Raw genomic sequence first — 22902 nt, 5'->3', positions numbered from 1 at the left:
GTCTTAAATGGGGTGAACTTTGGGCACGCGCGCACACACACACACACACACACACACACACACACACACACACACACACACACACACACACACACACACACACACACATATACATATATATATATATATTTATATATATATTTATATATATTATTATTATTATTATTATTATTATTATTATATATTTAAGTAATTGTAAAACGGTAGCACTGTAAACGTCTGCAAAAGTCATTTGATTAAATGTTTAGTCGTAGTTGTCGCATTGTAAACGGTGATTGTCAGCAGGGTTAAATAAAGTTTTGTACAACGCGGGGAGTTGTGGGATTGCGATGGCGGCCTACATGCCTGTAAACAAATACGTGCTGTGCGCGACGGGTTGAGTTTTTGCTCTTGAGCGATATAAATGACTTTTTTCCCCCCTCGTCTTAACCTTGCAATTTGCGTCGACCATTCGCCGGATTATATGATACATGCGGTATATTAATCGAGGGGACCGTTGAGAAGACCGATTTATAATAACTGCCTGGCAAATTGTTAGCTTGCTGAAGCTAGCTGCTAGGTAGCAGGGGTATGTCGAAATATTATTAATCATTACTTTCGTTTAATGTTTGTGCAAATAAAACATACTACCGGACTTAGATGAAGAACAATAAAATTTACTGCTGATCTGGAAGTAACATCAAAAGAACACAGATTAGATGCGTTTGCTTACAAGTTGATATACACTAACACACACATTTGTGTACAAAAACTTACGTTCATAGAATCAGCTCAACAGCACATAAAATAAATCAAGTCAATCATTGCTTGTCTGACACATATTTGAATATAATATATTAAATACATTTTGCTGTCAAAAATTCAGAAGCACTGGTTGAGTAGATACATATAAAAGAAGAATAACCCATAAAAGATGCCAAGATTTCTACAATTTACTAACCGTAACAGTGAGCCACTATTTTATTTTACAGGCAATGGATGATGATGTGTCCATGCATAGACTTGAAGGCAGTGATCCAACAGCTCAGGTCGGTGGACTGATAATAAAGAAGAAGAGTGCTGCCGCAGAGCCTCATGTCTTCCGGGCTCCCACTCCACGCACCTCTTTACTGGGCCTGGATCTGTTAGCAGCACAGAAAAGGAAGGAGCTCGAGAGCAAGGACCAGACCGACGCTGCCAGCGATGACAGCAAGAGTAAGAAATCAAAGATTTCCTCCTACAAAGACTGGGAAGAAGGGAAAAGTGATTCTGGGTCTGATGAAGATGATGAAAATAATGATGAAAGAAGTGCTAAAAAGGAGAGGTAAGTTTTTGTGTCGTGAGAATACCTTTCCATCTTTCCCAAATGTTCATGATGCCTCTCAAATTCTCGTGATTTTTTTAAACTGTTTGCTTTTAAACTGTTTGTACATTCCATCTTGTATTGTCTTGGCAGTCGTAAATATCGTGTGACTGGTTCTGAGACACCGTCCAATCCCGGAGGGGTCAGTGAAGAGTTCCGTCGCAGACACCAACAGAGAGAGAGAGACAGACGTGAACATGGCATGTATGCTTCCTCGAAAGAGGACAAGAACACGGAAAAAGAACGAAACAGAGAGAAGAGCAGAGACAGAAACAGAGATCGCCGGAGTGAAAGGGGTGATTTTGATTTTATTTTATTTTCTAAAGATATTTTAAGTTATTTGGCTGAGGGGTGATATTCACATCATCTGTGTTAATAAAGTTTGTAGTAGGGACTTTTGGAAATAAATGACCTTTATTCCTTTCAGACGAACGGGAACGCAGCCATAGCCGTGGTAGCAGCAGCAGCCGTTCAGAGCGTTCAGACCGCAGTGAGAGGAGTGAGCGGTCACAGCGAGAGGGCTGGTCTGACCGCATCAGCCGGGGCAGTAAGAGAGATGAGCCTTCCACACCACAGCAGCGACCCAAAGGTAAACCTTTAAAAAAAATATCTATTTTTTTAATGTAATGTGACAGTTGTTGCAGCATGGTTGAGCAGCAGGAAGCCCTATCGACTTGCAGCTCCAGTGACCTGGCTTTGAATCTCACCTTAGGTCCAGTCCGAATGGAGTTTTCCATGCGTTTGCATCACTTTACTCCTGTGTTCTGGTTTCCTCTTTCGTGAATTCCCCCGCTAAGGATTAATAAAATACTAGAGTTATCTTATTTTAAAGATAAACAGATCAAAGATAATTGGAGACTATAAATTCTCACTTATGTATGTATTGTGTATATGTGTTGGACCCTGCAATAGATTTTACACCTACAGTATAGTCAGGGATAGGCTCCAGCTCTCTGTGACTCTGAGCCGGAAAACAAGTAAATAAAATGGATAGATAATGAGACAGAAGTTAGTTAAGCAAGTATTGTGGCAATTAGATTATTATTAGAAATTTGTATGACAGTTAGTAGTTATGTAGTTATGACTAAAATTGAGTGATCAGTCTGACCCACTGGCTCACTTGTGCTTCTCCTTAAATGTATCCAGACTCTTTCACACCGTCCCGTTCCAACTGGGACGAGGATGACAGTGGCTATTCCAGCTCCAGACACTCCCAGTGGGAGTCTCCATCCCCAGCCCCCTCGCACAAAGAGGCGGATCGCTCAGAGACCAGCCATCGCTCCGTCCGTGAGAGCGAGAGGAGGGACAGGTAAGCTACCATTGCAGAAAAACATCTAAAGGTGTTCATGCTATTTAACTCTGTCATTGTTTTTATTTGATAATAATTTGTAGCTTATAAAGTGCTGCTCCACTCCACACTATCCGCAGGTCAGTTAGAGGTCGATACCCGGACGACACGCCGCTCCCCACCCCCTCCTACAAGTATAATGAGTGGGCCAATGACAGGAAGCATTTAGGCTCTACACCTCGCCTGTCACAGGGAAAAGGTATTATTAAAAGAAAGACAAAATGTTCTCTTTAAAGAATGAATGTTCACATTTATGTTTGAACATTTTTCTCGCGGGATGGTTCCTTAGGTTGGAGGCTTAATAGTGTTGTTGAAGTGCGGAAAGCTGGTTTTGAATGTGTTTGATGCCATTTTAAATCCTGTCTCCACGCTGCAGGCAGGAAGGGAGATGGTGAAGAGGGAATTATGTTTGACAATGAAGATGAGAAGGACCAGTGGGTGGAAGACCAGAAGGTGAGTGCTCAGGAAAATCTGTTTGTCTTCAGGATCGAGAAATATTTAAATATCATAAGCTATTTCATTGACTGTCGATTCATTCTGCAGCAAGCTGACAGGGACTGGTACATGATGGATGAAGGCTACGATGAGTTCCACAATCCTTTGACTGCCACCTCTGAGGAGTATGTGAAGAAAAGGGAGCAGATACTCCAGAAGCAGACGCAGAAACGCATCTCTGCCCAAAAACGACAGATCAATGAGGTACAGCGACAGCCGCATTGGGGCTGTGTGTTTTATTATTTGTGTGTGTGTGTGTTTCCATGCTCCGAGTCTCATTGTGTGATGATGTTCCTGTCAGGATAACGAGCGCTGGGAGACTAACCGCATGCTCACCAGTGGGGTTGTGCAGAGGCTAGAGGTGGACGAGGACTTTGAGGAAGATAACGCAGCCAAGGTTCACCTGCTTGTTCACAACTTGGTCCCTCCTTTCCTAGATGGAAGAATAGTCTTCACCAAGCAGGTAAACACACATGTTTATCTTCAAGGCTTTTCAGCTATGTGTTAACAGCTTAAGACGATGGTGCACTTTTGCTTAATGTTTTCCTGTGTGTGTATGGGTGTGTTGCAGCCAGAGCCTGTCATCCCTGTGAAAGATGCTACATCTGACATGGCCATCATATCTCGAAAGGGAAGCCAGCTGGTCCGTAAACATCGTGAGCAGAAAGAACGCAAGAAGGTAAAGCTGGCTAAAGGAACACTGACTGTGTAAATGGAATTAATATAAATATGGATGGTAGCTCAGGAGGTAGAGCTGGTGGTCTAGTGATCCAAAGGTTGCTGGTTCGATCCCAGGCTCCTGCTAGCATGCTGTAGTGTACTTGAGCAAGACACTTAACCCCTAATTGCTCCTGATGGCTGCGTCCGTCGGTGTTTGAACAATTGTAAGTCGCTTTGGATAAAAGCGTCTGCTAAATGACTAAATGTAAATACATAATATTGGTATGGGTGTGTATATATATATATATATATATATATATATACATACACACTGTTAGCTCATGGTCTTTTCTGTGCATGGACATTGGCTTTCAAGACATAAGTGACACTTCAAAATATGCAGTGTTGAGTGTTTATATATGACTCATGCCGAAATACTTACACATGGGACTCCCAGACGGTAGTTCCCGATGATGGATGATAATACGTGAAAGATGATATTGTCTGTCTAATTAGCATCATCTTCAATAACTTGACAATATATAGCATTGAATGCCCTTGTCATCATGAATCGAACAAGTAGCAAAGATGTCCATTCTTGCATATATTTTATGAGTAATCCAGTAATAATGATGTCCAAATAAAAGACATGCTACGATTGTACTCCCGGAAATGCATAGAAGCTGCCAGACTATTAAGATGCCATGTTCTGTAGTGTCTTTGTAATGTCTTGTTTCATTTTACACTACAGAAATGGGAATAATCCTGGTTTTAAAAAATAATTCTGAAGTAAATAAATTGTAGGACTATTGATCTCAATGGCACTTTCGAGTCAGTATTTAATGAGACTTTTTGTTAACAATGTGATACATATTGTGTAAATTATTATTACGTCTAGGCGCAGCATAAGCACTGGGAACTGGCAGGAACCAAGCTGGGAGACATCATGGGCATTAAGAAGACCGAGGAGGAGGACCACTCCGGAGGCAAGCCGGTCGGCGATGACGGCAAAGTAGACTACAGGTAAATTTATGTGCTCAAAGGGCACAAGATTCTATATAATTTGGGTTTGATATTTTGTTAAATCCACAGGTAATGGGTGTGTTGCTTTGGAATTGTTTTTAAATCTTTTTATTTATTTTATTTTTTTTATTACAGAGCGGAACAGAAATTTGCAGAGCACATGAAAGATAAGAATGAAGCCAGCAGCGAGTTTGCTAAGAAGAAGACTATTTTGGAGCAGAGGCAGTACCTGCCTATCTTTGCCATCAGACAACAGCTTCTCAACATCATTAGGTAATTATTATGGGCTGGTTAAAAATTTACAATTCAGGTCAAAAAGGATTTGAGATGATTTTGAGAGATCATATGTTACATTTCCTTGAGCCTTTCAATGTTCGTGCCAACGTGGTTTCTGGTCCTTCCCTTGCAGGGACAACAGCATTGTGATCGTTGTGGGGGAGACCGGCAGTGGGAAGACCACCCAGCTGACCCAGTACCTCCACGAGGACGGCTACACCAGCTATGGCATGGTGGGCTGCACGCAGCCTCGCAGGGTGGCGGCCATGAGCGTGGCCAAGAGAGTCAGCGAGGAGATCGGCACCAACATGGGAGAAGAGGTGAGATCGTCTGCTGGTGTTGGGCTCGCCAGGTTTATGATTACGTCAGGGGTGTCAAAGTAAATACTGTTTCATGTGGCGGAATTACTTTTATTTTTTATTTTTTAATTGAAGTTGGAGGTGCATGTGTTTGATAACCTGTGCATAACCAGGTTATGTGGACGAGATCTGGTGAACAGTATGTTTTGTAAAAAAAAAAAAAAAAAGATTGATTTCTTTGATTGAAAATGAATGATTTGAATGACACTAAAGCCAGTAGAACAATTGCTTTTACAGTGCTGCTGCTGTAACCCCCTATAACCCCTTACATTTTCTGTTGTCTACTAATTGTTACAGATTCTCTGTCCCTGGTGAATTTGAAATGTGTATCTAATTTGAATGATTGCAAGATAATATGTTCATTGCCAATTTGCACTTATTTGAGACTACTTCTGCATTCTCAGATGTTTTGAAAATAACTCCCTGTACAATATTGACTTAATGATGATAAATAATTTAAAAATGTCTTTATTTATAATACCCTTTCATTTGGGAATAAATAAATTGCCTCAGTATTTCCCGCTCTGCCTTCGTATAGTTAAAAAAGGATAACAGATACAAAAGGGTGGATTTCAGTCTTTTCTTAGATCCAAAATACTGTATATTTCAGCACAATACTAAGCTGACATCTAGTGGACAAAATGAAATGACAGTTTGGCATTAAACGTTGGCTCCACCTGCTGTTGTAAAACTGTGCTGCAGGGGCAGAAGGTTGCGGGTCAGAGTGAAACCTGTGAGTTACAGCTGGTCTGTAACAAACACGTTGTTATTCTAAATAATAGAACTAACTGGCTCACTTGAACATTATTTTCACAACCCTTGTCAAACACATTTTGACAAGCACAGTGACTTTAAAGAGGCTAAATCTGCTGCTATTTGGAACAGTTCTGGCAAGTTATTTCCTTAATTCTCAATGCAGGTGGGCTATGCAATCCGTTTTGAGGACTGCACATCGGAGAAAACGGTGATTAAGTACATGACGGACGGTATCCTGCTGAGAGAGTCCCTGAGAGAGTCTGATCTGGACCACTACAGTGCCGTCATCATGGACGAGGCTCACGAACGCTCTCTGAATACTGACGTGCTCTTCGGTTTGCTGCGTGAGGTCAGTGCTGCATAACCATACACTGAAATAAAACCTTTGTCTTTGCCTTGGCAAAGAAGAAAATTGTTGTGTGCAAATGACTGCTTTCACAGTTATAACATAATCGTCTGATCACAATTATTTGAGCAAATCACAATCTTTTTGTAAAATTGCTAGATTCAGCAATCATGTTTCTGTCCAAATTGATTATTGTTTTAATTAACAAAGAAAAAATAAAGGATTGGGTGTGTTTTATCTGTTGGATTGGTCGACATTATTGCAGTGTTTGGAGATTATACTATGCCAGTGGTATAAAAAAAAAAAAAAAAATATATATATATATATATATATATATATAAATATATATGTACTCTAAACAATTAAATTGTTCAATGCAATTGAACTGACATCCGTTGGATTGGTCAACATTATTGCAGTGTTAGGAGATTATACTATGCTAGTGGCATTAAAAAAAAAATATATATATATATAATTATATACATACATATACTCTAAACAATTAAAATGTTCAATGCAATTGTTTGTATGATTGCTGACTTGTTTGATTGTCAACTAAAATTTCATGGTCGTGATAGCCATAACCCTCAATGTTTATTGAAGCTGTCTTTGCTCTCTTTGGTCAATCGATCCATATTAGGTTGTTTCTCGCCGCTCTGACTTGAAGCTCATTGTCACCTCCGCTACCATGGACTCCGACAAATTTGCTGCATTTTTCGGCAACGTACCCATATTCCACATTCCAGGAAGAACATTTCCAGTGGACATCTTGTTCAGCAAGGTGTGCAATGAAAATCAACAAGACTTTCAAATGTTTTGGACACTTTTAACACAATTTCGTGGTGTGTGCAAATTAAACTACAGTCATTTCCAGGGTATTGTGCTATTTTTATTTTTTTATTTTTATTTCGTTATTGTTTGTGTAGACCCCCCAGGAGGACTATGTGGAGGCAGCGGTGAAGCAGGGCCTCCAGATCCATCTCAGTGGGATGGTTGGAGACATTCTCATCTTCATGCCTGGCCAGGAGGACATCGAGGTGGGGGACCTGCACTGCACCTTACTACAATGCACTTAATAGTCACACACATTTTCAAACTTGATTTCAGCACTGCAGCACTCCTATCGTTTATGGGTTAGGGCTTGGTTTATGGTTAGTAATAACAACAGTGAAATGTTATGGATACATCAGATTTCTGTCAAACCCTATATACTGTATATATTTTATTTATTTATATATTTGATCACATATATTTGTGTGTGTGTTTGTGTGTGTTTTAATTGTCATTCAATTTTCAGCCAATATACTATCATACAATAATATGTGTGTTTAACCATTTTGCTCTTGTTTGTTTAACCAGCCGTCCTCTCCATCTTGCTGTCTGACATTAAGTTCATCACGTCCCTTTTTCATATAGGTGACCTCAGATCAGATCATAGAGCGGTTGGAAGACCTGGAAAGTGCTCCTGCTCTGGCTGTGCTGCCCATCTACTCTCAGCTCCCTTCTGATCTCCAGGCCAAGATCTTCCAGAAGGTCCCTCTCTCTCGAAACCTACCACTGAATATAAGTCGCTGTATAACTGTTTATTGACCCTTATATTATCGGAAGACAGGTGCATGTAACAAGTATAAAAGAGTGTTTTTAGCCTATATGAACCGGCTTTGTTTTCTCTGTTGTTAGGCTCCCGATGGGGTGAGGAAGTGCATCGTTGCCACTAACATTGCTGAGACCTCTCTGACTGTGGATGGGATCATGTTCGTAGTGGATGCAGGATACTGTAAACTGAAGGTACCGCTGATGCTTTAAAGGCTCTTTATGTTTTATCGTCCTGGGTTAAAAAAAACAAGCGTTACTCCACGACAGTTCTATTATTTCAATTTCGATTCCGAAATTATAATATCTATTCTTTATTTTTGAACTATAGTTACAAATCAATTGAAACATTACATTTCTGTATTAGACAGAATTGGTTCTGTGAGATATCTTTGCAATGCTCTTAGGTGGTTTACTGAAAAGCAGGAAGTGATTCTCATTATGTATAAAATGTCGATGTATCGATATAGAATGGAATCGTGACCCTTTGTATCAAAATTGAACCACATCATGAGACCTATACAATCCATAGTGTTTCGTTAGTGAATCAACATTGCAGCAGGTCTGTTAACTCGTTGCTCTGTCTGTGAGCAGGTTTTCAACCCCCGCATCGGCATGGACGCCCTGCAGGTTTACCCCATCAGCCAGGCCAACGCCAACCAGAGAGCCGGCAGAGCAGGGAGGACGGGGCCGGGGCAGTGCTACAGGTAGCCTCCTCCTTGTTGTCCTTATGCCCAGAATTTGTTTGTATTCCAAAATGTAACGCTGGAATTGATGTAAGATTATTTTAGTGCTCAAATCTTGGGTTTATGCCCTAAACTTTAGAGAGTATTTAGGGTATTCACAATAGGGCTGCACAATTAATCATATATATATCGCCATGTTGCTATCTGCACCGTCTTAGTGATGGATTCACCAAATATATTGTGCTAATGATATGCCAGCACAAACACACCCATAAAGTTTTGCAGCTGAGTGTAATTTGCCCTTATTTTTTGTCTGATCGCAATTATTCATGTGGCAAAGTAAATAATCCGTGCATCTGTGTGCCAGCGGGAGCCCGCTGCAGGCACCGTGGACACACACACAGGAAACGGGCTTACTGGAACTTATTGGAGTCTCCATTTACGCATACGCCACTGCTCTACACTTGCCTGTTTTACGAATTATCAGTCTTAAATAAATATAAAACATTAATAATTGTCCCACAGTAGTTATTTTGCTATAAAGTGATTAATGAAAATGTAAAATCCAAAGTAAGTCCTTGGGGGTGCTTTCTTCTATCTGTCAACATGAAAAGCGTGCTTTCCCAAAGAAAAGGAGAACATTCCTTCTTTTGGTCAAAGTGTTTTTTGAAGTTTTTTTTCCTCCCTCGTGTGTAGCACAGGAACGACCCCCTTGAATGGAGCTTATCTTCCCTCTTTCATGCCTATTTTAGCCCATATGCAAAAGTGAACTACCTGAAAATCCCTTCCATTCAGGCTGCTATCTCATTAAAGCCCTTCTGCATCCCCCAAAATACAGGAAAACCAAGGTGTGATATTTAAGTGTAAGTTTTATTATTGCTGCTGCTGCTGCTGTTAGTGTGTTTTCATCCTCTGGTTGACTTGAGATCAGCGTCCTTCTCACAGGGCTCCAATATGCGACATGGCCATGCTTCAAGACAGTCAGGCAGGAGAGAGGGGGGGGGCATGAATCCTAATCTCCAGAAGATTTCATGCAGTTTAACTCTGTTTACAGCAGTGAAAATGTGCCACAAAAGCTCCAGTCTGAGGTTTCACATGACCTCGTTGCCTTCTTTACCACATTTACTTCGGCAGAGTTACGGTCGCAGGAAAACGTACTTGCATACTTTTTTGCATTGCTAATGAGCTAGGATATCTGTGAGAGCCCTCATATTTCAGGGTAATCCTCCGCCCATTCACGCACACACACACACACACACACACACACACACACACACACACACACAAACTCAAGCTATCACAAATCTGTGGAGAATCAGTTTGGAAGTGGAGCTTTGCGGCGAATGGAGTGAAGGTGTTTGAGTGGCAGCTGATGTGTGAGCTGAAGGAAGAAGAAGCTAAGCCATGCTCTTTGGCTCTGCTATCGTGGTGAATTCTCTGCCCAAAGAACCTCTCAGCTGTGGCCACAAATACACACTCATGCACCAAATTCATGTATGCCACTGTACACATCCAGCTCATATTTCAGTCATAAACCCACACTTCATATGACTTTAATGACTGAGAGTTGTGGAAGGTGTTAAGATCAGCTATGAAGGCTTCTCTCAATAAAATGTTATAGGAGTACACTCCCTGTGTCAAATTGATAGATATTACGGCAGAAACTTTCCACATTGGTCCCACTCCCACATGGAAATGATGCTAAGGTGATGATACAGAGAAACACATTCCCCGGAATTCTCTCCACAACTACACAGTTTATTTTGATTTAAATATGTAGTGTTGATTTTTTAATCGAGTAACGAGTCTCACAATCTTCCTTCCCTCAATCATTTGTCTTTCTTTCTTTCTGCTTAGGCTATACACTCAGAGCGCCTATAAGAACGAGATGCTGACCACCACCATACCGGAGATCCAGAGAACCAATTTGGCCAACGTCGTCCTGCTGCTCAAGTCTCTGGGCGTCCAGGACCTGCTGCTCTTCCACTTCATGGACCCTCCTCCTGAGGACAACATGCTGAACTCCATGTACCAGCTCTGGATCCTGGGGGCGCTGGACAACACAGGTGGGCAGCCACTAAGGCTGGACTATATGGACAAAATCAAATATCACAATATCTTTTGACAAATATCTTAATATCATGATTATGAACAATTGAAATGGAAAAAAAAAAATTGAACCTTTTTTGTCAGACCAGATATAATGCAAATGTCTTAATTATTTTTACCATTGTACCATAATTTAAAAATATTTTATAAATATTTCAAAATATATAGCAAACTATTATTTTAATATTTGAATTAACTGGCGTACCTTACACTGCACTTTATAGTAATCTGAAGTGTAATATCAGATCAGAAGTCAAGTTTTTCCAAATGTCTCCCCTTAATATTTCAGACACCATATTATGAGTATCTTGAAACGCTCTTGAATTTAGACTACCAAATTGCGTATCACAATTAAATTTATCTTAATTTAATGACAATACAATACCGGAGAAAGACAATAAATGCATCCCCATCTCCTAGACCATGCAAGATGGAGCCTCCGCAGGTCTCCTCTTGCTCTATACTGATGCTGATGGCTCATGAGGCACACAGCTGCCCGCTCTCACAGCGGAGTGCGGTGGTGATGCAGACGTTAGAAACAAGGCCTCAAAATGTTGCTGTGAGGGTTTTAACCAGTGCAGTAATTGCCTAGAACCTGATCCTGTGTTTGATTTGACTGTCCTGGTCTCATTTCTGCCTCATCTCAGCCAAGTTCCTGAGGATTTAGGGATTTCGGGATAAGGGGGGACTTTTGATGATTCCGCGTACGGTGTGTTAACAGCAGATTATCTCTGATTAAGGCTTACCTGCCTCAAACTGTTGGCTCTGCCGCTCCGCTCTCCTCTCATAAGCTCCTTACACTCTGTCATGTAATCATTTCAATCACAACTGGCAAAGTTTCTGATTTAAGCCCCCCCCCCCCCCCCCCCCCCCACACACACACACACACACCTGTATGAAGTATTCAGAATTGTCAGCAATTTATACTGCAGGCTTCAAATTGTAGCATCCTCTTCCTTGTGACTGGGGGCGACTCACCTGTCTGTCGAGCTCTGAGGCACTGTAACGTTTGGATCTTCTGACCCCCAGGCGCCCTGACGCCGACGGGCCGCGTGATGGTGGAGTTTCCTCTCGACCCCGCTCTCTCCAAGATGCTGATCGTGTCCTGCGACATGGACTGCAGCGCCGACATCCTCATCATCGTATCCATGCTGTCCGTGCCGGCCATTTTCTACAGACCCAAGGTACCACTTACGAACATCCGCCCAAAAAAGCTGTCAAAAAGTATTTGCTTCCTGTTTTTCTGCACCTTTTTGACACTGAATGTTGCTGGTGTCCATCCAAAACCTGATATTCTCTATCGCCGGGATCCTGCACCCCATTGCCCCCCCACCTCGACACGCTGCCTTTAGCAGAAACAAACTGCGACTAAATGCTTCCTGCAGCTATTGATTAGTCTCTCGGAGCGCCACGGAGGAATTCTGCTCCACTCAGCCATGCAGAACTGCTTCAACCCCCGTGACATTTGTAGCTTTTCAATCATGAACTCCTCATTTCAGGTTCTGGCACAGCTTCGGAACGGGAATTAGGTCTTGACTTTGACCAGGCTGTTCCAAAACTTTTAATTTCATTTTATTTCTTCCAACAATTTTGTATGGAAGAAAAGGTTTGTATGGTTGTTCATGTGAAAAAACAAAATGATTTCATCCTTGTTTGGTCTTTCAGGGTCGTGAGGAGGAAAGTGACCAAGTGAGAGAAAAGTTTGCTGTCCCAGAGAGCGACCACCTCACGTACCTCAATGTCTACACTCAGTGGAAGAACAACAACTACTCCAGCATCTGGTGCAACGAGCACTTCATCCACACCAAGGCCATGCGCAAGGTCAGACTCTCCGATACAAAATTGCTGATGTCATTATGGTTAAATCTTCCTGCTGGTGAAGCAGGAGGAAACACATAACCCTGTTCCTTCTTGGATCAGTCCTTTGTATTTACATGTTGATGTGTGGACTTGGGTAGGTCGATCGTTGCTAAATAAATGCTCACATGATAATTTGTGTCAAATAGTGGTCCGCAGATTAATTGGGCTGAAATTTGCGCATTTCAAGATCATTTTGAGATATCTATTTTTCTATATATATCGATTCTGAATATTTGAAACGGTTTCAATACAAATTTTCTGCGCTATTGATATACAGGTAGCAGCTGTGCTCTCTTCTCTCTGACAGCGAGTCACACACACCGCTGCAGGGCCCACATAGCCCCGCCTCCCCTCGCTCTCTCGCTGTCTTCATTCGTCTCATTTGCACGGGTCTGTTATAGTGTTAGCTCATTAAAGATGGCAAATGCAGGGCCTCTGTGACCAGTTTTGAAAGAAAACAGCAGGAGTGCGTTCTTAACATTTGAGGCAAACATAAACCTTACTCAGAGAATTCGAGTGGAGTATTTATTTATTTTTGTCCTCCAGACAGCGTTGCACCATGCTTGTGTTCCCATTTTCCTGTGTTTTTTATTTTAGATTTTATTTTTTTTTTTTTTTTGTATTTATTTTTTGTTTGTTTCTTTCTTGTATGATACAAAATTTTTAACTGAGTTAAGGCACTGTCCTGTTCTGTCCCGTTACAAAAAACCCTGTCCCAAGCCACATCACGTCTTTTCGTTGCTATGGGACTTAATTTAGATTTAAATACTGGATGTTTAAATACTTTATTTGTAAATATAAAATCGTGCACTACTGGAGAATTTCTCAGTCTTCCGACCAGAGTTTAATATGACAGCATTTATTATTATTTTTTTTTTTAGTTTATAATAATAATGAGAATTAATATAATAATAATAATTGTTATTATTATTATTATTATTATTATTATTATTATTATTATTTATTATTATTATTATTTTATTATTTTATTATTATATTATTCTTTTTTACAACGTTTAGTTTTTTGGATATTTATTTAGTTAATTCATTTTTTATTTTAAAAAAGTGCACTGTAGACTAGGAGTGCAGAACGAAATTCGAATAGAAGTCCAATATTAAAATAAATAACACTATTTCGAACGCTGAAATTGCCATTGGATTTTTTTATTTTTTTTATTTTTTTAATAATAAAATAATTGATTATACATTTTTTGGCTTACGTTAGCGAATCAATTCACATGTGATGAGCAATAAAGTTCAGCAGCGTCCGTGGTGCCATCTTGGGTGATTTCACCCGTGAGCTTCAAACGAGGTACACGGTCCCAAGCCGCCCGACCATCACCGACAGAGTTGGAATGTCCTCTAGTGCAGAGGTTCCCAACCACCGGGCCACGGACTGTGGCAGGCCGTAGGGCATTTTCCACCAGCCCGTGAGAACGCGGGCGGGATCATTTCAGAAGCGATCTGCAATCTGTTCCACAGGGAACAGCAGCAGGAAACGGAGTACATGAAATACATCTAGAGTTGTTTTTTTTTGCTTTGTTTAGAGAAAAGATCGCACTGATCGGAGCTGCACAACCGTGTGTAAGTCTCCCTCCATTAGTGCTAAATTTGAGCATTAAAAACTTTATTATATTCCAATATTTAAAAAAAATAAAGCATACAAATTTGAATGGGATTATAGAGGAATATCTGCAGCCCTACTGCAGACAGAGTGCAGATCTACTTAAGAAAACAGAGACAATGCAGACAATAACATTAGTGTTATATAAATATTCATTAATGTTCAGCAATTTTGTGTCTTATTTGTTATATTTAAATTGTTGTATTTTATCAGATGCAAAAAAACATGATAAAACATGATATTGGCATTATGTGTCAGCCATCGGCCATCCTGCTCTCTAAATATTGCCATGGGCCATTGAAAACCCCATATCGGTCGACCACTAGTGTCAGGCCCACAAAAAGCCTATTTGATACTAGCTAATAATATAACCCTTTGTTTTGTAGAATATTTAACCGTTTTGTGTTCCTTACATTTATATTAGGCCATATACAACTACTCGTTTATACCAGTTACTTTTATTTTTGCATGAAGAACAAAGATTGTCTTATTTTGGCTCTTCATTGACTTCCATTGCTCTCACAAACAATCTCAGAAACAGAAAATGAAGAAGATTGAAACCTACCATGCATAGATATCAAAAAGGACTCTTTAGCATGATGTAGGCAGTCGATATAGGGAGTATTCTTAATCATTCAGACTGTAAACAAGCCAGCTAACTAGAATCATCTTCATTGTAAAAGTCACTGAAAATGAAAATTACTGCGACTGACTAATTCATTATTAATAAATTAGTGACTTATATTTTACTGCCAAGTTACTTATGATAGATGTGTGTGTGTGTGTGTGTGTGTGTGTGTGTGTGTATTTGTTTATATATATATATATGTATATATATTTACAATAATTGTTTTCGTCAAATTATTTATCAACATATATATTTACATTTATATCTTAATTCAGCTATGTTGTCCTAATTAATTTAATTTACGAAATACAATTGCCAACATTTCTGGGGTTCCAGTGTAGCCAGTGGATATCGGGGCCAAGACTTTCTCTTCCGTGCGCCCGTCATTGCTTACAGTCCGTTGAGCCAAGATGCGAGACGTTCGATTAGAGACGCGAGGATGTGGTTGGAGCTGAGAGACGATGTATACGACCTGATTGTTTCACAAGTAGTAAAAAAAAAAAAAAGCTAATAAAAAGCTAGATCGTTGTCAGACCAATAGCCAGTGGGTTCCAAGATTGCCTAGAGCTCCTCTCTCTCTGTCTGCCTTTCTTACATAATAGGTAAAAGATGACTAGTCGACTACTATTATAAAAACCTTGGCACCTAGTAAAAATCAGTAAAAAAAAAAATCTATCTATCTATCTATCTATCTATTAATTTAACTAATAAAAAGTGATTAAATGTGAGTCCAGCCCTAAGTCATCCAACAACGGTTTGGTGTTTTGCCCTCATCCAAACTCTAATGCATGAGCACCATGTTGTTGCTGTGAAGGTGCGTGAGGTGCGCTCCCAGCTGAAGGACATCATGGTGCAGCAGAGGATGAACCTGGTCTCCTGCGGCTCCGACTGGGACATCATCAGGAAGTGCATCTGTGCCGCGTACTTCCATCAGGCGGCCAAACTCAAGGTACGGCCAACACCAAAGGTCCTGAAGACATTTTTAAGGGCCAGCTGGGACAGTGTGAGCGCGGAGCCTTGTTTTGGATAACAACCCAACCGAATCCAGGTTCAAGATATCGTGAATACATTTTTTCAATGTCTTGACCATTTGGCGATAAGGCTGAGATTATGGCTAGGTTTGGGGTAAGGATCAATTTGACCCTATTATTATATCATTATGATATCAAAGTATTGTTCTATGAGACTAAATATTGTCTCGGATTTTATTTATTTTCATATAAGGTTGCCTTTAGGGATGCATGACAAGAAGGTAAGGCAGTTTTCTGAAGTCATAGACTGTTCTAGCTGTTTTAATCAATGCCTCTGCCTGCTTGGTCATAATATCCACATTACTATTGTTTCTCAAATATCTTTTGTGTGTAAATATCTTACGAAAGTACCAAAAGTGATCTCCAAAAAGTTGCCCGATATTGAGGTATTTGTCTGTGAGGTGAGGTAATCGCCCAGCCCTACGTGGCAAATTCACCCCCATCACCCTCCTGGCTTGTAAAACACAACGTCAAAACCAGTGTTTTTACACTTAAAGATCTGCTTCTTTGCCTGTTTAAAGACACTCGCTCTAAATTCAAACCCACCCAAATATCGTAATCACTGTGTGTGTTTTTTTTGTTTGTAGGGCATCGGTGAGTATGTGAACGTTCGGACAGGGATGCCATGTCACCTCCACCCCACCAGCTCCCTGTTTGGAATGGGCTACACCCCTGACTACATCACCTACCACGAGCTGGTCATGACCACCAAGGTAAGGACTTAACTCACTATACCAGTACATTGTGTACACATCTATTCTTTGAAGACTCACAAGCATACATCCCCCCTAAAAACCTTTATGTTGCCGGCTGCTTGCAGGAGTACATGCAGTGTGTGACTGCAGTGGATGGGGAGTGGCTGGCGGAACTGGGACCCATGTTCTACAGCATCAAACACGCAGGAAAGAGCCGACAGGTGAGAAAATACCAGACAGTTTAACATCCCTCCCAACAGCAGGGGTCCCAAATGCAAGTGACCTGGGGTGATCAAATGACCAAGTTGTCTCCTCAACATCAAGTGAAGAACAAACTGTGGCACATTTTTTTTAAATTGTATTTATTTATTTTATTAAAATTAAAAAGGTCATCGGTGAACTTGGTTATAATACATTACAAATATATATTATTTGTTATATAATTTTAATTTCATACTGATTCATATTCTGAAAACAATTAAAATAAAAATGTACATGAGTAAAATTTAATTGAATAATTAAGTATTGTGATTTTAAAATAAATTTTTTTTGGACCAGATTTAACAGTAAAATATACCACATGTATATTATACACTCACTGAGCACCTACCTATTCATGCAATTATCTCATCAGCCAGTGTTGCAGCAGTGCAATGCATTAAATCATGCAGATATGGGTCACAGCTTCAGTAAATGTTCACATCAACTATCGGAATAGGAGAAAAACGGTGATCTCATTGTTTGCGACCGAAAAATCTGCATTATTGTTGGTGCCAGGCGGGCTGGTTTGAGTATTTCTGTAACCGTTGATCTCCTGGAATTTTCACACACAACAGTCACTAGAGTTTACTCAGAATGCAGTGGGAAAAAAAATACAAAAAACATCCAGTGAGCGGCAGTTCTGCGAACGGAAACGCCTTGTTGATGAGAGAGGTCAACGGAGAATGGCCAGACTGGTCCGAGCCGAAAGGCTACGGTAACTCTGATAACCACTCTGTATAATTGTGGTAAGCAGAAAAACATCTCAGAATGCACAACATGTGGTACCTTGAGGCGAATGGGCTACAACAGCAGAAGACCACGTCGGGTTCCACTTGTGTCAGCCAAGAACAGAAAGCTGAGGCTGCAGTGGGCACAGGCTCACCAAAACTAGACAGTTGAAAACTGGAAGAACATAGCCTGGTCTGATGAATCACAGATGGTAGGGTCAGAATTTGGCACCAACAGCATGAATCCATGGACCCAACTTGCCTTGTGTCAACAGCTCAGGCTGGTGGTGGGGCAACGGAATCAGCCATCGCTTGAATGCCACAGCCTATTTGAGTATTGTTGACCATGTGCATCCCCTCATTGCCACAATTTAGCCATCTTTTAATGGGTTACTTCCGCCATGATAATGCACCATGTCACAAAGAAAAAGTTGTCTCAAACTGATTCCCTATCGCAGGGACTGAGATCTATCACTCATGGGATTTCAGGTGCAGGAGCCAGTTGTTTTTGTGCTTGAGTGCCCAAGTAAAGGGTAGGCCCCTGTCCAAGGAGCGGTTGGCTCATTGGCTGGTGGAAGCCATAGACTTGGCCTATAGGAGCCTGTCAATAGAGGCCCCTCACGGCTTGCTTGCGCACTCCACCAGGGGAGTGTCCTCCTGTTGGGCCCTCTTCAGGGGGGCGTCATTGGAGGATGTACGTCGGGCAGCGTCTTGAAGCTCCCCTCATACATTTATGCGCTTTCACATGTTGGACATTACTAGCTCTGCGCTGCCACATGCCATGTTTGCCGCACGAACCAGAGTAGGCAGGTGTTACAGACAGTATCCCGTGACAATTTTTCCTCACGTCCACTCATGTGAGTGGGGGATATGTTATAACGCGAACCTCGTTTGGGTGATCACCATACTATCGCGTGATGGTATACGGTCCCACGAGCAATGGATCACAGTCCCTGCGATAGGGAACGTCTAGGTGGCGTAGGCAACCACGGTAGGCAACCCTGAGGAGGGAACAGAACCATTACTGCGCTGCGGTACGGTGCCAATATAAAGCCATGGGGGTGGGACGGAAGCGTGGCATTGTCACTTCCTCCACCTTTTTCAGCTGTGAATGCAGAGTGTTTTCGATTGGATTAAGTGGTCTGACGATCAGTTCCATGAGTAATACATCTGGTGACAATGAGTTGAGTGTTCTTCAGTGGCCTTCCCAGTCACCGGATCTGAATTCAACAGAACACCTTCGGAATGTGATAGAACGGGAGATTCGCAGCTTGAATGTGCAGCTGAAAAATCTGCAGGAATTGCGTGATGCAATCATGTCGACATGGAACAGAATCTAATGGAATGTTTCCAAAATCTTGTGGAATCCATGCCAAGAAGAATTGAGGCTGTTTTCAGAACAAATAGAGGCCCCGTTCAGTATATCAGTATATTATCCTGATAAAGTGCTCAGTGAGTGTATATTATAGACTGGAACGGGTGGCCCTGTGCTTTGAGAACCCTGCCCAACATGATACTGTCGTGCTCCCTTCATCAATGTTGGAAGGAACCAATTACAACTAATTACATTCTAGTAATTGGGTATATCATTTTATTTTTCATCATTTTATTTGTACCTTTTTAATTCGCAGTATCCTACTCATGTCAGCATGATAACAGTGTTCTGTCCCTGGAGTTAACTATGCTGTGTGTGTATGCACTATACCGCCACATTGTGGGAAGTTATCAAATATTAATATTTAATTAAATATGTTATATAAAAAGTTTATTTTGCTTGAAAGTTAATGTTTGATAATTCTGCTGATTAGTGTTTCAGCTTTGAGTGTTAAATATCAATGTCATTGATTGCTGCTATTACTGAAGGCACGGATTATAGCTAAAATAATAATAATTAATAATTGAAATGTAAACTCCTAAATAGTCACAATGTTTGAGGAGTAATAATACTTAGGACTACAGATAAAAAAACCCTGAAGATCTTCCTTTGGTTCTTCTGTCGCCCGTTCCCCTCTTTTCCCTCTGCTCCTCCCCTCCTGTCGTTCTTCCAGGAGAACCGCCGGCGCGCTAAGGAGGAGATCACCAACATGGAGGAGGAGATGACGCTCGCCGAGGAGCAGCTGCGATCGCGGCGGGAGGAGCAGGACAGAAAGAGCAGCGGCACCACCGTCCGGTGAGAAACCTCGTCCTCGAGGACCGTCCTCTACCAACGATGGCTCCCGGTGCCCACGTTCCCCAGCTCAGCCAAGTTTAATTTACCTGGCTTTTTTCCCCCCTCCATTTCCAACCCCCGTCTCTCGCTCTCTCTCTCGCTCTCTCTCTCTCTCTCTCACTCTGCATGATGAGCTTTCCTCACCTCTGGTCCCTTCAGACGAGACAAAAAGAAATAATATTGACTCCTGGGTGACCCCCATTACTGCAGCAATTTAAATGGTGCCACAGCAGAGCAGAGAAAGAAAAGGAGCGTTCATTTTCAAATTAGACTCCCAAAAATTAATTTCACACCCGTGCTTAAACTTCTGAGAAGAGAAATTGGGCTATAGAGAAATGGAAGAAAAAAAACCCATATATATATATATTTTTTTAATTAATAAACAGACTTATCTGTCAGAGTTTGTAGTGACGGACGCATATCTGGAAAATAATCACATCTTAGGCGGAGAAATAAGTATTGGATTCAGCGGAGGAGGTTGAAGTCCCACATCCTCTTGTTTCCCTCCCGAAATGTCTGCCTCCTTTCTGCACCAAAACTGCCAAGAAAAATAATCCTGCCGCCTAATTCTGTCTTCTCCAACCAGTGAGCGGACAAATGGCTGGATTTAAAACAGCGTAAGAAAGCCTTCCTGCGGCTTCTGTTCTGAGGTGGTGGTGTTCAGAACAAATGTGTCCGTGGTAGCAGCGGAGTGGACAGAATCACTGTAGACTGACAAATAGCCTTTCCATACGTCATCCATCCATCCATCCATCCATCCACCAATCCATCCGATTAGCCGTCCATCCAACTATCCATCCATCCAACCTTCCATCCATCTATCCAACCATCCAACCATCCATCTATCCACCCATCCAACAAACAACCTATCCATCCTACTATACATCCATCCATCCATCCAACAAACTATATCCATCCATCCATATTATGAAGCCATGGATGTTCTCGCGGTAGCTTCACCAGTGCAGGGTTTCTGTTTCCTGCTGTGGTGGAAGGGGGGACGAGGTGTCACACTGCTGTGATTAAAGTTGATCGATGACACTGTCCACAGGGTTTGACTGGGATCAGTTTGCCCGCTACGCTTCCATCATCCCCTCCGGTCTCCGTTTGGCCCCGGCCGCTAGGGGGAGAATGGAAAATGAAGCACAACATTATCCAATGATAATATATTGATATATAACACTGATCATGGCGCTTGTGTTGATTCTGGATTTTGTTTTTCCTCCCCCACCTGTTTAGGGCAGTCAAAATCTGCACTCCTGGAAGAAAAGAAGAGGCCCCTATGACTCCCAAACGCACCCCCGCCCGCTTTGGACTTTAAACCGTCTGTACAAAGAAGCCCCCGAATCGTCCCATAGTCCTCATATAATACTGCATCATCGGCACCCAAGCCATTTCCCGCATATACAACCACATGGAACCAAATCCAGTCTAAATGAAAAGCGGGACTAAAAACACCCACCCACATCCCCTCGCGGACGGAGCCCACTGCAGTTTGTCCAGGAACCACTAGAGGGGGAACTTGTATAAGACACTGGAGTCCAACATGAAACTCGGTGTTGAGCTCCATGACGGTCCATCCCTCCACTGATATGAGGACAGCATGTAGGGCTTTTATTTTTTTTTTTTTAAGAAGAAAAAAAAAAAAAAAAGAGAAAAAAGTCAGAGATAGCTTATGAAAGATTAAAGAAAAATGTTTTTGTTTACATTCAATATCATATTCAGTCACTCACCATGGGGCTGTATTTTTGTAGCTGGTCAATTGTGTATTTTTGAAGAAGTGATTTTACCTACGCAGGCATTGTTATCTCCGCTCCTCTTATCTTCACTATCTATGAACAGCTTATTGGAAATTATCCAATTTCACAGTTGTAATTTGCCTTTGTGCCCTCGTGATAGTTGGTTCTTTTTGTCTGTCATTTGGGGTTCTGTGGGAGTCTTGTGGCTATTTTGCAGCTTTCCACACATGAGACAGATTTCCCAGACTGCAATGGGCTGACCTCCCTCCGCTGTGTTGTGTTGTGGGTTGAGCGGTACGGCGCCATCATGAAGTGCTCTTCCACAAATTGAAGCACTATTCAAACTGTACTTGGAGCATGAGTGTCTTCAGTCCATAACATTTTATTGTAAGACTCGCGCTCACACACACACACACACACACACACACACACTTGAGCGTCGGCAATTGACCTTTTTGGGTTTCTATTAACCTTGTTTCAACATTAAAATGTTCTACCGACCCGCTCCATTCAAATGAATATTAGTTTAATCCAACATGTTGGATTAAACTAATGAGCACCATTTCATTTTCATGGTTTTAGTTTTGAAAGTGGCTGCCAGCTTCCCCTCAAGATTCTTCTTCCCTTAAATATAAGTGTATACTTCCATAATTCTTTTTGGAATGGTAGTTGGCATGTGCCTACCCCCTCCCGCCCCAAAAAAAGTGAATAGATTACAAATCCATGGTTGTAAATCATGTCTGCTAGTTTGTATGTAACAGAACTGTTTGTTTCATTAAAGTTGATGTATTGGATAGTGATAGCGGTTATAGTCTGTGCTTATATGTGACTTCAAAGTAGGATTTTTATTTTAACTTCTTTGCAAGCTGTAAAATAAAAGGCACATTTTTGCCACTGGTACTTGAATCTTGTTTGAGTATCTAAGCTTCTTGTTTTAGGGCACTCGTGTCAACTTGTTTACAGACTGGAGGCCTGGAGACATTGGGATGATAGGATGGTCTGACTGGAGCCGGACACCTAAACTAGTAATATACTAGTACAAACGTCAAAGCTGGACTCTTCTGATTCTGGTTCCTAAATGATACTTTCTTCTTTGCAATTTTTTATTTTCTCACCAGACTTCCCTCTCTCCTG

At 41.4% G+C, this 22902-nt stretch overlaps 1 protein-coding gene across 1 annotated transcript; it reads left to right on the top strand.

Moving 5' to 3' along the window:
• Positions 1-386: 386 nt before the first annotated feature.
• On the top strand, positions 387-22665 carry dhx38 (DEAH (Asp-Glu-Ala-His) box polypeptide 38). Its single transcript, XM_079997011.1, has 27 exons — positions 387-568; positions 972-1303; positions 1436-1638; positions 1770-1931; positions 2489-2651; positions 2771-2889; positions 3067-3143; positions 3234-3389; positions 3487-3648; positions 3757-3864; positions 4744-4868; positions 5004-5141; positions 5278-5464; positions 6423-6608; positions 7246-7386; positions 7532-7642; positions 8022-8138; positions 8286-8393; positions 8793-8905; positions 10742-10950; positions 12023-12177; positions 12659-12814; positions 15920-16054; positions 16724-16849; positions 16957-17052; positions 19869-19990; positions 21269-22665. The coding sequence occupies exons 2-27, from the start codon at positions 975-977 to the stop codon at positions 21348-21350; spliced, it is 3786 nt and encodes a 1261-aa protein (XP_079853137.1). The 5' UTR covers positions 387-568; positions 972-974; the 3' UTR covers positions 21351-22665.
• The last annotated feature ends 237 nt before the right edge of the window (positions 22666-22902 follow it).

This window comes from Zeus faber (genome assembly GCF_960531495.2).
Source record: "Zeus faber genome assembly, chromosome: 3".
NCBI lineage: Eukaryota > Metazoa > Chordata > Actinopteri > Zeiformes > Zeidae > Zeus > Zeus faber.
This window is presented reverse-complemented; position numbering and strand designations above follow the sequence as displayed.

Coding starts and splice junctions, on each gene's coding strand:
- dhx38 (XM_079997011.1), top strand. CDS start 975: ATGGATGATGATGTGTCCATGCATAGACTTGAAGGCAGTGATCCAACA. Junction 1,304..1,435: donor AGAAGTGCTAAAAAGGAGAG/GTAAGTTTTTGT, acceptor TTGTCTTGGCAG/TCGTAAATATCGTGTGACTG. Junction 8,394..8,792: donor CAGGATACTGTAAACTGAAG/GTACCGCTGATG, acceptor GTCTGTGAGCAG/GTTTTCAACCCCCGCATCGG.